We start from the raw sequence: 12,297 nt of genomic DNA, 5'->3' as shown, positions 1-12,297 counted from the left end.
TAATTCAAAGAGATACATGCACCCCAATGTTCATTGCAGCACTATTTACAATAGCCAGGACATGGAAACAACCTAAATGTCCATCAACAAAGGAATGAATAACGAAGATGTGGTACATATATATAACGGAATACTACTCAGCCATAAAAAAGAATGCAATAATGTCATCTGCAACAACATGGATGGACCTAGAGATTATCACACTAAGCGAAGTAAGTCAGAAAGAGAAAGACAAATACCATATGATATCGCTTATATGTGGAATCTAATCTATGACACAAATGAACACATCTACAGAACAGAAATAGACTCACAAACATAAGAGAACAGACTTGTGGTTGCCAAGGGGGAGGGGGGAGTTGAGGGGGAAAGGATTGGGATTTTGGGATTAGTAGATGCCAACTAGTATATATAGGATGGATAAACAACAAGGTTCTACTGTAGAGCACAGGGAACTATATTCAATATCCTGTGATAAACCATAATGGAAAAGAATATGAAAAGGAATATATATAACTGAATCACTTTGTTGTACAGAAGAAATTAACAGAACATTGTACATCACTACACTTCAATAAAATTAATAAAAAATACAGTAACAATTAAAAAATTTAAAAAGATTTAATTTCTTTATAGAGAGTTCTAGAAATGAAGAGGGATAGAATAACACAATACTATGAACTTTAATCTGATTTCTTCTATTCACCAGCCTTCTAATCTTTGGAATTTAATAATGATTACTGTTTTCTGACTATAGGATAAATTCATGCTCACTGTAGAAGATCTTTGGTGAGGTTTAAGAACAAATTTTTACATAGCTTTGAGTTCAAAAGAACTGATGTACAGAGGGACCTTTCCTATTCTAGAACAATTATTTTTAGCCTGATAAAAATTCAGTCTCATTCCTCCTACAGTAGATGCATCATTAATTCAAAAAGGGCGCTGGATACCAGTTCTTTGCCTAAGGATCAGGAGAACAGCAGACGTTCAACTACCTGAGGAAAGTAAATGAAGGGACCCTAAACCGGTGACTTTCAAACTTTCTTTCTTTCTTTTTTTTTTTTTTTTTTTTACTGCAATGCATAGTAAAAAGATACATCTCATATGAACACACAAATAAATAGCTTTATGACTTAAAGTCTCACAGAACAATTCTTACTTTTATTCTAGATGGACCCTGGTATTTTCCTTTCTATTCCATTCTGTTCCATTGTGGGGGGAGGGAGGAAGGATTGACGGTTATGACCAGTGGTATGCTAGTAATTGTTTAACAACTGGCTCTCTGTGGTAAAATAAGCAAACAAAAGCCCTTACTTTGTCTTGTTGGCTGATTTCCACTACAGCCGAGTTCAAGTAAGCAATGTGAAGTTATTGAAGGCAGGGTTGAGAAGAGGCATGCACCACGGTCTCTCGTGAGCCTGGCTGTGACCCACTAAATTGATTTGATGACCCACTCGTAGGTCATGACCCACTGCTCTAGAGTCTAGACAATCAAATTCCTTAGCAGTTCACAGGAAGCTGAGAGAGACCAGTAGATACTGTTCCCAGGAGGCACTGAACGAGAGCACATGTGCTGGGATGACAAGCTGCCCGGGCACCAGAGGGGAACAACCAGCCCCTCGCGCCTCCTCAGACTCAGGCATCTCTGAACTAGTGCCTTCAGCTTCCCCAAGACTGATCATCTGGGGAAAGTGAGAGGTGCCAGGAGAAACCTTGGGAAAATCACAGTCTCTCTGAGCTTCCTTTTCTTTCTCGTATAGGAATAATAACTTGCATATTCCACTGGATTGTTGGAAGACAATTCACATGAAAACATTCTGAAAATTGTAAAGGAATCTACAGGGCAGTATTCGTATGAAAATGACTACATTTAACAAAATCTTATTCACAGGCAACTAATTATCATCTATCTTAGCATCTAAGTTCCTCAATCATTCCCACCCTCTTGATCTCTCCTATGTGGTCCTCTGAGATTCTGAAATACCCAGGTGTCTCCTCTCAGGGCTGGTTCCTTGGACTCCTCCACCAGCTCCTTTTCCCTTTTGCACTTTGTTGCTCTTTCTTACATCCTTTCCTTCAGAGAATTTATCCACTGTCAGTTTTAACAGGTAGCTATACAAGGACGATTGCTAAACTCTATATCCAGCTCTGACTTCTCCCTGGCTTTTGAGAAGACTTTTCTGAATTTAATGTTCAGCCATCATCTCAAATTTGACTTCTAAAATACTATCCAGGAAGCACAGAGACTCCCAAACAGGATCAACCCAAAGGAGATCACACCAAGACACACTGTAATTAAAATGGCAAAAATTAAATATAGAGAATGTTAAAAGCAGCCAGGGAAAAGCAACAAGTTACATACAAAGGAACTCCCATAACACTATCAGCTGACTTTTCAGCAGAAACTTTGCAGGCCAGAAGGGAGTGGCATGATATACCTACAACCAAGAATACTCTACCTGGCAAGGCTTTCATTTAGATATGACAGAGAGATCAGAAGTTTTACAAGCAAGCACCACCAAAGAGTTCAGCACCACCAAGCCAGCTTTGTAAGAAACGTTAGGGCTTCCCTGGTGGCGCAGTGGTTGCGCGTCCGCCTGCCGATGCAGGGGAACCGGGTTCGCGCCCCGGTCTGGGAGGATCCCACATGCCGCGGAGCGGCTGGGCCCGTGAGCCATGGCCGCTGAGCCTGCGCGTCCGGAGCCTGTGCTCAGCAACGGGAGAGGCCGCGGCAGAGGGAAGCCCGCATGCCACAAAAAAAAAAAAAAAAAAAAAAAAGAAATGTTAAAGGGACTTATCTAAGGGAAAAAAAAAAAGGCCACTACTAGAAACATAAAAATTTTGAAAGGAAAAATCTCATTGGTAAAGACAAATATACAGTAAAGGTAGTAAATCAGCCATGTATAAAGCTAGTAGGAAGGTTAAAAGACAAAAGTATATAGTAAAAACATCTATAGCCACAATAAGTTGTTAAGGGATACACAAAACAAAAAGACGTATAATATGATGTAAAAAACAGTAAATGTGAGGGGAGGGGCAGTAAAAATGCAGAGTTGTTAAAATGTGTTTGAACTTAAGAGACCAGCAACTTAATCATTCATATATATATATGGCTATGTACAGTGTGGGGAATAAAGTAAATAACCACGTAATACCTTTGTATGGTGACATAACTACACTTATCATGGTGGTCATTTTGAAATGTAAAGAAATACCAAATCACTATTTCGTGTAACAGGAACAAACAAATTCATAGAAAAAGAGATCAGGTTTGTGGTTACCAGAGGCAGGGAGGGGGAATTAGATGAAGGTGGTCAAAAGGTACACACTTCCAGTTACAAGATACATAAGTACTAGGGATGTAACGTACAACTTGATAATACAATGACCACTGATGTGTGTTACATATGAAAGACGTTAAGAGAGTAAATCCTAAGAGTTCTCATCACAAAGAATTTTTAAAAAATATTTCTTTAATTTTGTATCTATATGAGATGATAAATATTCCCTAAACATATTATGATAGCCATTTCCTGATGTAAGTAATTCAGCAATTCTATGTCTTGGTATATACCCAAAAGAACTGAAAGCAGGGTCTTGAGCAGATATTTGTACATCCGTGTTCACAGCAGCATTATTCACATAGCCGAAGGGTGAAAGCAACCCAAGTATCCATCGATGGATGGCTGGATAAACAAAATGTGGTATACACATACAATGGAATATTATTCAGCCTTTAAAAAGGAAGGAATTCTGAAACATGCTACAACCCAAAAGATACTTGAGGACATTATGCTGAGTTAAACAAGCCAGTCACAAAATGACAAATACTGTATGATTCCACTTACGTGCAGTCTCTAGAGTAGACAAATTCATAGAGACAGAAAGCAGAATGGTGGTTGCCAGGGAGTGGGGGAGGGGAAACAGGGAGTTAGTGTTCAATGGGTACAGAGTTTCAAGGTTAAAAAAAAGTTCTAAAGATGGATGGTGGCGATGGTTGTACAATGATGTGAATGTCCTTAATCCACTGAACTGTACACTTAAAAATGGTTAAAATGGTAAATTTTGTGTTATGTGTATTTTGTCACAATTAAAAAGGAGATATTGAATAATAATATATATTGATCTATCTCTTATTCTGCTTCAGGCACTATATGAAGTATTGATGTTTACTGCATACACTGTCTTATGTAACCCTATATCTGTATAGATGCTAGGAAGGGTGGAAAGCAGGGGGAAACCTATTGTTTTTGTCTGCCTAGCATCCCCTCCCATCTGCTTATGGTTTTAGCTCTTTTCACTTCCTCTGGGAAAACTATAACCCTACCTCCTTTATTCCAATCAGGTGATTACGGCCAGACTACAGATGTTCCTCCTATACCCTTTCCATCACAAAAGCTGGCAGAGGACCCAGAATTGGCCAAAGTCCCCACCCCTTTACCTGCAGCAATTGCCTTAAGAGGTGGTGATGTCATCCAAGCCAAGCCAATCACAGCCCTTCCTTAGGATGTATATATACTAACATAGAAGAGTCCTCTTTACCCTGTGGTCATTAAACTGCAAAGAATAAGGCTGGAACTGCTGCTCAAATTACCCTCCATCTCACCTTGCTACATGGAAGAAACCATGTAAAGAAGAAAGAGGGAGTTTAATGAAGCTGTGAAGGGAAATGAAGAGAGATGAAAAAAGATGGAGAGAAAGAAGAGGCAGAGAGGGATGGAGAGAAAGAAAGATCTGACAACAGTTAAAAAACTGTTCCTATTTGTATTTTTAAAAAGTAATCTGGGGGACTTCCCTGGTGGCACAGTGGTTAAGACTCTAGGCTCCCAATGCAGTGGGCCCGGGTTCCATCCCTGGCCAGGGAACTAGATCCCACATGCATGCCATAACTATGAGTTCGCATGCCACCACTAAGGAGCCAGCAAGCCGCAACTAAGGAATCCGCCTGCAGCAACTAAGACCTGGCGCAACCAAAAAAAAAAGTAATCTCTGCACAAATTAAAAAAAAAAAATCAAACAATACAGACGGGTGTAGAGTCAAAAGTGTCTCTTCTACCCTAGACTCTTTGTTATGTTACTGCTGTGTGTATCTGTATCCGTCTCAGAATAGTCTTTGCACATACAAGCAAACATACGATAAACATATATTCCTTCTCCCCTTTTTACACAGATGGGAGCATAATCTACAGTGGAATTAAAAAAAAATCTTTCACTTGACAATATATTTCAAAAATTGTTCCATACCAACATAAACATTTACTTCAGGAGAACTCTTTAGGTAATCCATAAAAATATTATTCAAATTGCAAGACACCTTTTTAGCGTGGGTCATCTTGTGAGATCCTCCCATGTCTCACCCGCTAATCCCACACCTTTTTGTAAGGAAAACTGAAATGGACCCTAGAACCCGTCTGTCATCTTGTTATCGTGCAACCAGGAGATAACAGGAAACAGCTTCTTCCTCTCTTAAAACAAAGGGCCACCCAAGGGGGAGTTCCAGCAAAGCAGGAGCCAAATTATTGGAGCTTAATATTTGGAGATGTTATTACAAGTGATAGCTCTTAGAGTGCTCTGAAAGGTAAAGGGAGAGTTTAACCTCACGTAAGCATCATTTCAGAGACCAAAAAGAGGGCTGTAGGTGAAAAGAAGTTTGACCATAGGTGGGAATAATGACAGCTTTGCCACATAGACTCTGACGGTTAGACAAACATGAGACAATCAAGCTGACAACGCTACTAAATTTAGAGGCTAAAGCTATTGGAAACTCAGTGTACTTTCTGAGGAATCAGATGTCAACTCACTATCACCACAAAGCAGATGTCCTCTGGATCCTTTGAACTAATGCTTGAGTTTAACTATCATCTATCCTTCTCTTGTAAAGATCTTCCTATTAGTTCTCGAAAGGCTCCTGAATATGTCTGTTACTTTACATTTATCTTCTAAACTGATCCATACGGCCCACTTATCATTTTTATTACTTTTCACTGGATTTTCTAAAGTGTATCATCTCTCTGGGTATTATGGTTCATTGCATGCCCATTTCTAAGCTACTGTCCTGTATCCCTCTTTTTGTCTATTAACAATAAAAGAATGATGAGAGTAGTTTCTCGACCTTTTATGACTTATGCTCCATCAGCCAGATGGAGATTTTGTTCCATTTTACTCTCTGCAGTTTGTTTTATGAAAGCTGTAAATTTCTTATCACTCTCCATACGTAATTATACTACTGTTTGACTATGCTTTTTTTAAACTTATGGTAACTCCCCTCCTCTTTTCCCTCTTGGTATACACCGCTGGTTGAGAATCACGGTATTAGACATAGACTTAAGGATCCATTGTACCATTTCTCTTCAATCTAGTCCATAAAATGCCATTTTTCACTCCCAGAAAAACTTGTCCTAAATGTCCAAAATTTCTATCTGCCAGATCCGAACCTTAGCTTCACAGAATAGTAGTATGGCCTACAGATTATATCAGAGTGCTCATGTATTTGATGAAGTTGAATCTACTTTACCATGTAAAAACTGCCAGTTTGTCCATCTCTTAATTTTTTATTTTTACTTTATTAAAAACAAAACTAGTGTGGTAGGCAGCCTTTAAGATGGTCTGTGATTCCTGCCTCCTGGTACTCATGTCCTTATGTAATCTCCCCACCCCGAGTATAGACCAGGCTTACTGACTCTCCTCTTACAAAGAGAATACAGCAAAAGTTATGGGATGTCACTTCCAAGGTTAAATTGTACAAAGACTGTGGCTTCTGCCTTGGGTGCTCTCTCATTCTCTCATGTATTGCTTGTTCAGGGGAGGCCAGCTGCCATATTGTGAGTCAGCTGTATTAGTTTGCCCAGGCTGCATAAGAAAATACCACAGAATGGTTGGCTTAAACAACAGAAATTTATTTTCTCACAGTTCAGGAGGCTGGAAGTCCAAGATCAAAGTGTAGGCAGGTTTGGTTCCTTCTGAGGCCCCTCTCCTTGGCTTGCAGTTGCCCATCTTCTTCTTGTGTCCTCACAGGGTCTTTCCTCTGAGTGAATCCCTGACGCCTCTCTGCGTGTCCAAATTTCCTCTTCTTCTAAGGACACCAGTCAGACTGGATTAGGGCTCACCCTAACAGTCTCCTTTTAACTTAATCATCCCTTTAAAGGCCCTATCTCCAAATTTAGTCACATTCTGAAGTACTGGGGGGTGGTTAACGTTTCACATATGAACCTGTGGTAGGGGGCATATCTCAGTTCATACAGAGGCCCTTTGGAGAGGAGTGAGTGGAAAGAGGCCTGCCAATAACCATGTGAGCGAGCTTGGAAGCAGATCCCCCATTTGGGCCTTCAGATGAGATCACAGCTCCCAGCTCACAGCACAGCCTGATACAACCTCATGAGAGCCCTTAAGCCAGAGGTCCCCAGCTAAGCTAGAATGCCTGACTCATAGAAATTGTGAGATAATAAATGTTTGTTGTTTGAAGCCATAATTTTGGGGTAAAATTTGTTATGCAGCAATAGATAACAAATATAACCAATAACCTCATGTACCAACAAAGAAAAACCTGTCTTAGCTGGAATGCTTGGGCAAAGAACATTGAGGCTACTTGAACTTCTTTGTTAATTGGGGTTAAGGCCCAATTTTTCTTTGCTTCATACCTTGCTGAAAATGAATCAAAGTGTACTTTTCTGCCCCAAATTATGTCTTTGATGACTGAAGACTGAAACTGTTCTAGGTGTTGCTTGATAGAAAAACAACAACAACAACATTTTCACATGCAATATCTCATCTAGTTTTCACAGCAACTCCATGAAGAAGACATAGCAGCTACAGTATTTTAATTCAGGTGCCAAGCAAAGCACCTGACACATAGTAGGCATTAAAAAAATACTTCTAAATCAATGTGTTTTCATTTTACAGATGACTATACTGAGCCTGCAAAAGTTAACTAACTTGTTCAAGATTGCACAGTTACTAAGTGGCAAGTATGGTAATAGAATCCAAGTCCAGGATTTTTTCCTATTGTACCATGTCACCTGATATGTTTGCGATTTGCATCTTTCTTCCTTGAAGTTATGGGTAAAAACATTTTTAAAAAAATAATAAAAATTACAGTTAACTGATACTTTATTTTACATTTTTTTCCCCCTTTAGGGGCTGTGATAGATGAATGAAAAGTAATTATAAGCAAATAGCTACATTCTGAAAATGATCACTTCATAAGGTATGGGCACATACACCCTAGTAGTTTGCTACTGAGTCAATTCTGGAGGATTTGTATTTACATCTCCTTATCTTTTTAAAGTCAACAAGTAGTGGATTTAATATCTTAAGCTTATTAAAGATAGGTACTCTATTATATGCCTCTTCTTTTCCCCACATGCGTTTCTGGGTGAATCAAAGAACATAGCCCTTGAACACCAGGAAAAAGCTGATTACAAAAATGGCATGAAGTTTCATGAAGTTTCTTCTCTTCCTCTCAGAAGTCCAAGGAACAGAAAGACGCATAGACATAGTTATTAAAATACCCAAAATTTACAGGATGTGAACACTGCACAGTTAATCTAACGTTGTCCAGAGACTTATTTAGTGAATGTTAAATCTTATAACAGCAATCGAAACTGATCTTTTATCCCACATTCACTTACTGAATACCTATTAAATGCCCAGCACTATGAAAAGCACTGGCTATATAGAGGTGAAAGACATAATTCCTAATCCTTCTGGGAGTTTATAACCCGGTGGTAGAGGTCAACAAGTGAAATATAATAATATATTTTAGAAAATTCTGTTACAGAGGAAGGCAAAGGGTATTACAGGAGTTGATGGTAAGAGGGGGAAGTGGGTACTGTGGTCGGTGAAGGACTTTGGAAGAGACGACAAGATCTGGAAATGGAAGCACGGCCGGAGTTAGCCAAGGGGAGGTGGGACTTCTACAAAGAGGAAACATCTTGTGCAATGGCACGGAAGTGTGAGGTAGTGTAGCAAGTAGTTTAGAATGACTGGAATTTAAAGGTACGTGCTGGGGGAGTAGTGGAAAATGTGGGTAGAGAAGGGAGTAGACCATGAAGGGCTCTGGTTACCCACTGAAGAATCTGCACTTTAAGGAAAGCTTTTGAAAACTTTTTAGTGGGGAAGTATCATAATTATAACTGTGTCTAAAAGACCACTAAGAGCAGTGTGGAGGATAAAACCAGAATGAGGCCGAGGGCAAAAAGATCTGTATGGAAAACACTATAGTAATTCAAACAAAAAGTGGTATGTGTCTGAATTAAGTCAGAGGAAATGAATGAGATTAGACATAAGATCTGAGAAGTGTTTAAAGGGAAAAATATAATAATTGATAACCAATGGGATATGTGGGGTGAGGGGAGTAGCTAGAATGATTCTTAGGCTTCTGGCTTTACTTTATTGAAGGTGAACAGGGAGGGACCATAAGGGGAGTGTGTCTGAGAGGGTGATGAGCACAGTTTTGGACGTGTTGGGTTTGACATGACTGTGAGACATTCAGGAGAGATGTCTAGAGGTGGCTCCAGGGAGAAGTTTGGGCAGAGAAGGGCTGCTACGTACCTGTTGTATGTATATGTTATTTCCAGAATTGTGCAGTGCACAACCAATCTGTGAAGCCATACATGACAGCCCTGGCTGGAGGTACAGGTTTGGAACTGTCAAATATGGAGGTCCGTTGAAACTACTGGAAAGAACTAGGGCCCTCACCCAGGTGGGGGATGGTAACTTCAGGCTGAGCACAAGATTCCTGGAGCACCACCCTCATACCTCACCACCAGCCAATAAGAAGAAAGTCACAGACCCTGCAGTTGTCACCCCAAATTTTGCCTATAAAAACTTTTCCCCCCAAACCGTTAGGGGTTTTGAGCATGAGCCACCCATTCTCCTTGCTTGGCCCTGCAATAAACCTTTCTCAAAGGCAGGATTCTAGAGAATGGAAATTCACAAGTAAGCAAAGGATGAAGAGCTTTAAAAAAGTGACTAAGAAGGATTTTTCAGAGAGGTGAGAAAGAGGAAAGCTAACCTTACCAAAAACTCAATATTATTAAAAGTTAACACTTTAAAGATGTGGATTTTTCTCCAAACTGAGTGATTAAGTAAACCATCCTTATTCATTCCTTACAAGGTTTATTATTAGCCATACTTTTTAAAGATGTTAGTATTGTCCAGCTATGGTTGATCTTATGGTCAGAACTTAATTTTAGCCTCAGGTGAATAATTTTATACCAGGTGAAGTCACTACTTTTTCATGTTACTGAAAGTACTGCCTTTGCTGGATGCTATTTTCTCCCCCCATATATCTCCCATTTGACCCTTGATCCAGGTGTTCCTTGAATTGTGTGTTTTACTTACATTGCTGCCTTAATACACCTAATCTACCGAACATCAGAGCTTAGCCCAGCCTACCTTAAACGTGCTCAGAACACTTACGCTAGCCTGCAGTTGGGCAAAATCAACGAATACAAAGCCTGTTTTATAATAAAGTGTCGAATACCTCATGTAATTTGTTGACTACTGTACTGACAGTAAAAAACAGACTGGTTGTCTGGGTATAGAATGGTTGGAAGTGTATTGTTTGTTGACCCCCATGATCACGTGGCTGACTGGGGGCTGTGTTCTCTGCCCAGCATCATGAGAGAGAATTGTAACGCAAATCACTAGGCCAGGAAAGGAGCACAATTCAAAATTCAGAGTATGGTTTCTACTGAATGCATATTGCTTTCACACCATCATAAAGGCAAAAAACTATAAGCTGAACCATCGTAAGCTGGGGACCATCTGCGTATACTAACGTTTGTCAAGATATGAATTTGTCTTTTGCTTCACTCTGAAATCTGAAACTCTGTTTTTCCCTGTATATATGTTTATTCTCTGAATTAAGGGTGGGGATCTTGTGTTTCACTTAGTTTGTTATTCCTTATGTGCACCTAATAGTGTGTGGAACATAATTATTCATAGAAAATTCCTACCATACACTCAAAGGCCATATGAGAATGCTAAACATCTCAAAGATGGAAACAGAAAAACAGAAGTTGCAGAAAACTTTTTCAAAACTCTAGTTACAAGCCTGTGTTTGTTTGAATAATTGCCTTGGTTGGCTCTTAAGTTCAGTTTTTAAAACTAGAAGTCACCTTGCCACATATGAAATTATTTTTCATTTTCCCATGAATAAGATTTGAAAGTTGAAAAGTTACTTTAAACCGATGTTGATAAACATAACATGTAACAGATTACAGATTTGTAGCATTTTTGAGTTGAACTTCATTTCTCAAAGTGCCAAGATGTTAATTTCACAGATGAGGGCTTTGAGCCTGAAGAGGTTTGGTGACTTGCCCAAGATCACACAAATAGTAGCCAAGGGGAGATGAAAGCCAGTTCCTTTGATTTTTAAATTGGGTCCTCTTTCCATTATACCACACTGCTGGGTTTAGGTTTTACCCTAAACCCTTCAGGGAGAGCAGAGCACAAAATTGATATCACTGACCCACAGAAATTCTGACTTCCAAGACTCCTCCTATAGCAATGACAGGATGATTTCTCGGGGAGTCTGTCAGCTGCTCTGTGGCCATGAAATAAACCGTGGGGGCAGGGAGCATGCCCTGGGAGGAGGAGCTCCCTGGGATGCTTCAGGATGCTTGAAAGAAAAGTGGATTTATGCCGAGGATAATTCCTGGAACAGATGTGAAACCAAATACTTCATATCACAATCCTGCCCCCACCCTTTCTGAAAGGGAAATGAAATAGCAGGATTAACCTGCTCTTCATCAGATCATGCTTTGTTTCTTTCAAAAAAATCCCATGACCAGGGCAGATTCCATTTCCTGCTACTCCCCTCCTATAGCAATGAGGGGAGAGTCCAGTAGGGGAGAAGAAGCTTTTCTTATGCTCTGCAGGCACCAGGAGCATGAGGGTGGTGGTTAGAGAGGCAGGCAGGACAGTTATGGCAGGCTAAGGGCCAACAAGAGCTTTTACCCCCCCAAACCCAGCTGGATTTCTCCATCCACATGCCACCAGGAAGCATTCTTTTGTAAATGTAATGAGCATCTTAGGATACTGATAAATTCATCAATATGGGGAGAGAGAGAAATTAGAATTAGTTTAAGTCTAGGGCTCCGAGAAAAAAGTACACATAGGCTGAAAAGTGGCTCACTTTTTTTTCTCCTTTTGGCCATAAAACTCAAGGTTAGTGAAAGAGATAAGACAAATTTTTAAATAAACTATAATGCCTTGACCAGGGGATGACACAGCAAAGCAGAAATACAGCATATAATACACACACACACACACACACACACACACACACACACA

At 39.8% G+C, this 12,297-nt stretch overlaps 1 protein-coding gene across 8 annotated transcripts in view; it reads right to left on the bottom strand.

Annotated features, from left to right (window-relative positions):
- Positions 1–12,297, bottom strand: part of TTLL5 (tubulin tyrosine ligase like 5) — a 332,702-nt gene that overhangs the window by 17,343 nt on the left and 303,062 nt on the right. For 6 of the 8 annotated variants that reach the window (XM_055088626.1, XM_055088627.1, XM_055088628.1 and 3 more), the window contains one exon: positions 6,908–7,072. The exons of the other annotated variants lie outside the window; for them this stretch is intronic. In XM_055088626.1, coding sequence (XP_054944601.1) covers positions 6,933–7,072 — 140 coding nt within the window. In that variant the 3' untranslated portion in view covers positions 6,908–6,932. The remainder of the gene's footprint in view (positions 1–6,907; positions 7,073–12,297) is intronic. 8 annotated transcript variants of the gene reach the window in all.

This window comes from Physeter macrocephalus, chromosome 11 (genome assembly GCF_002837175.3).
Source record: "Physeter macrocephalus isolate SW-GA chromosome 11, ASM283717v5, whole genome shotgun sequence".
Taxonomy (NCBI): Eukaryota; Metazoa; Chordata; class Mammalia; order Artiodactyla; family Physeteridae; genus Physeter; species Physeter macrocephalus.
The sequence above is the reverse complement of the archived record's forward strand: the minus strand, read 5'-3'. Positions and strand labels throughout refer to the sequence as shown.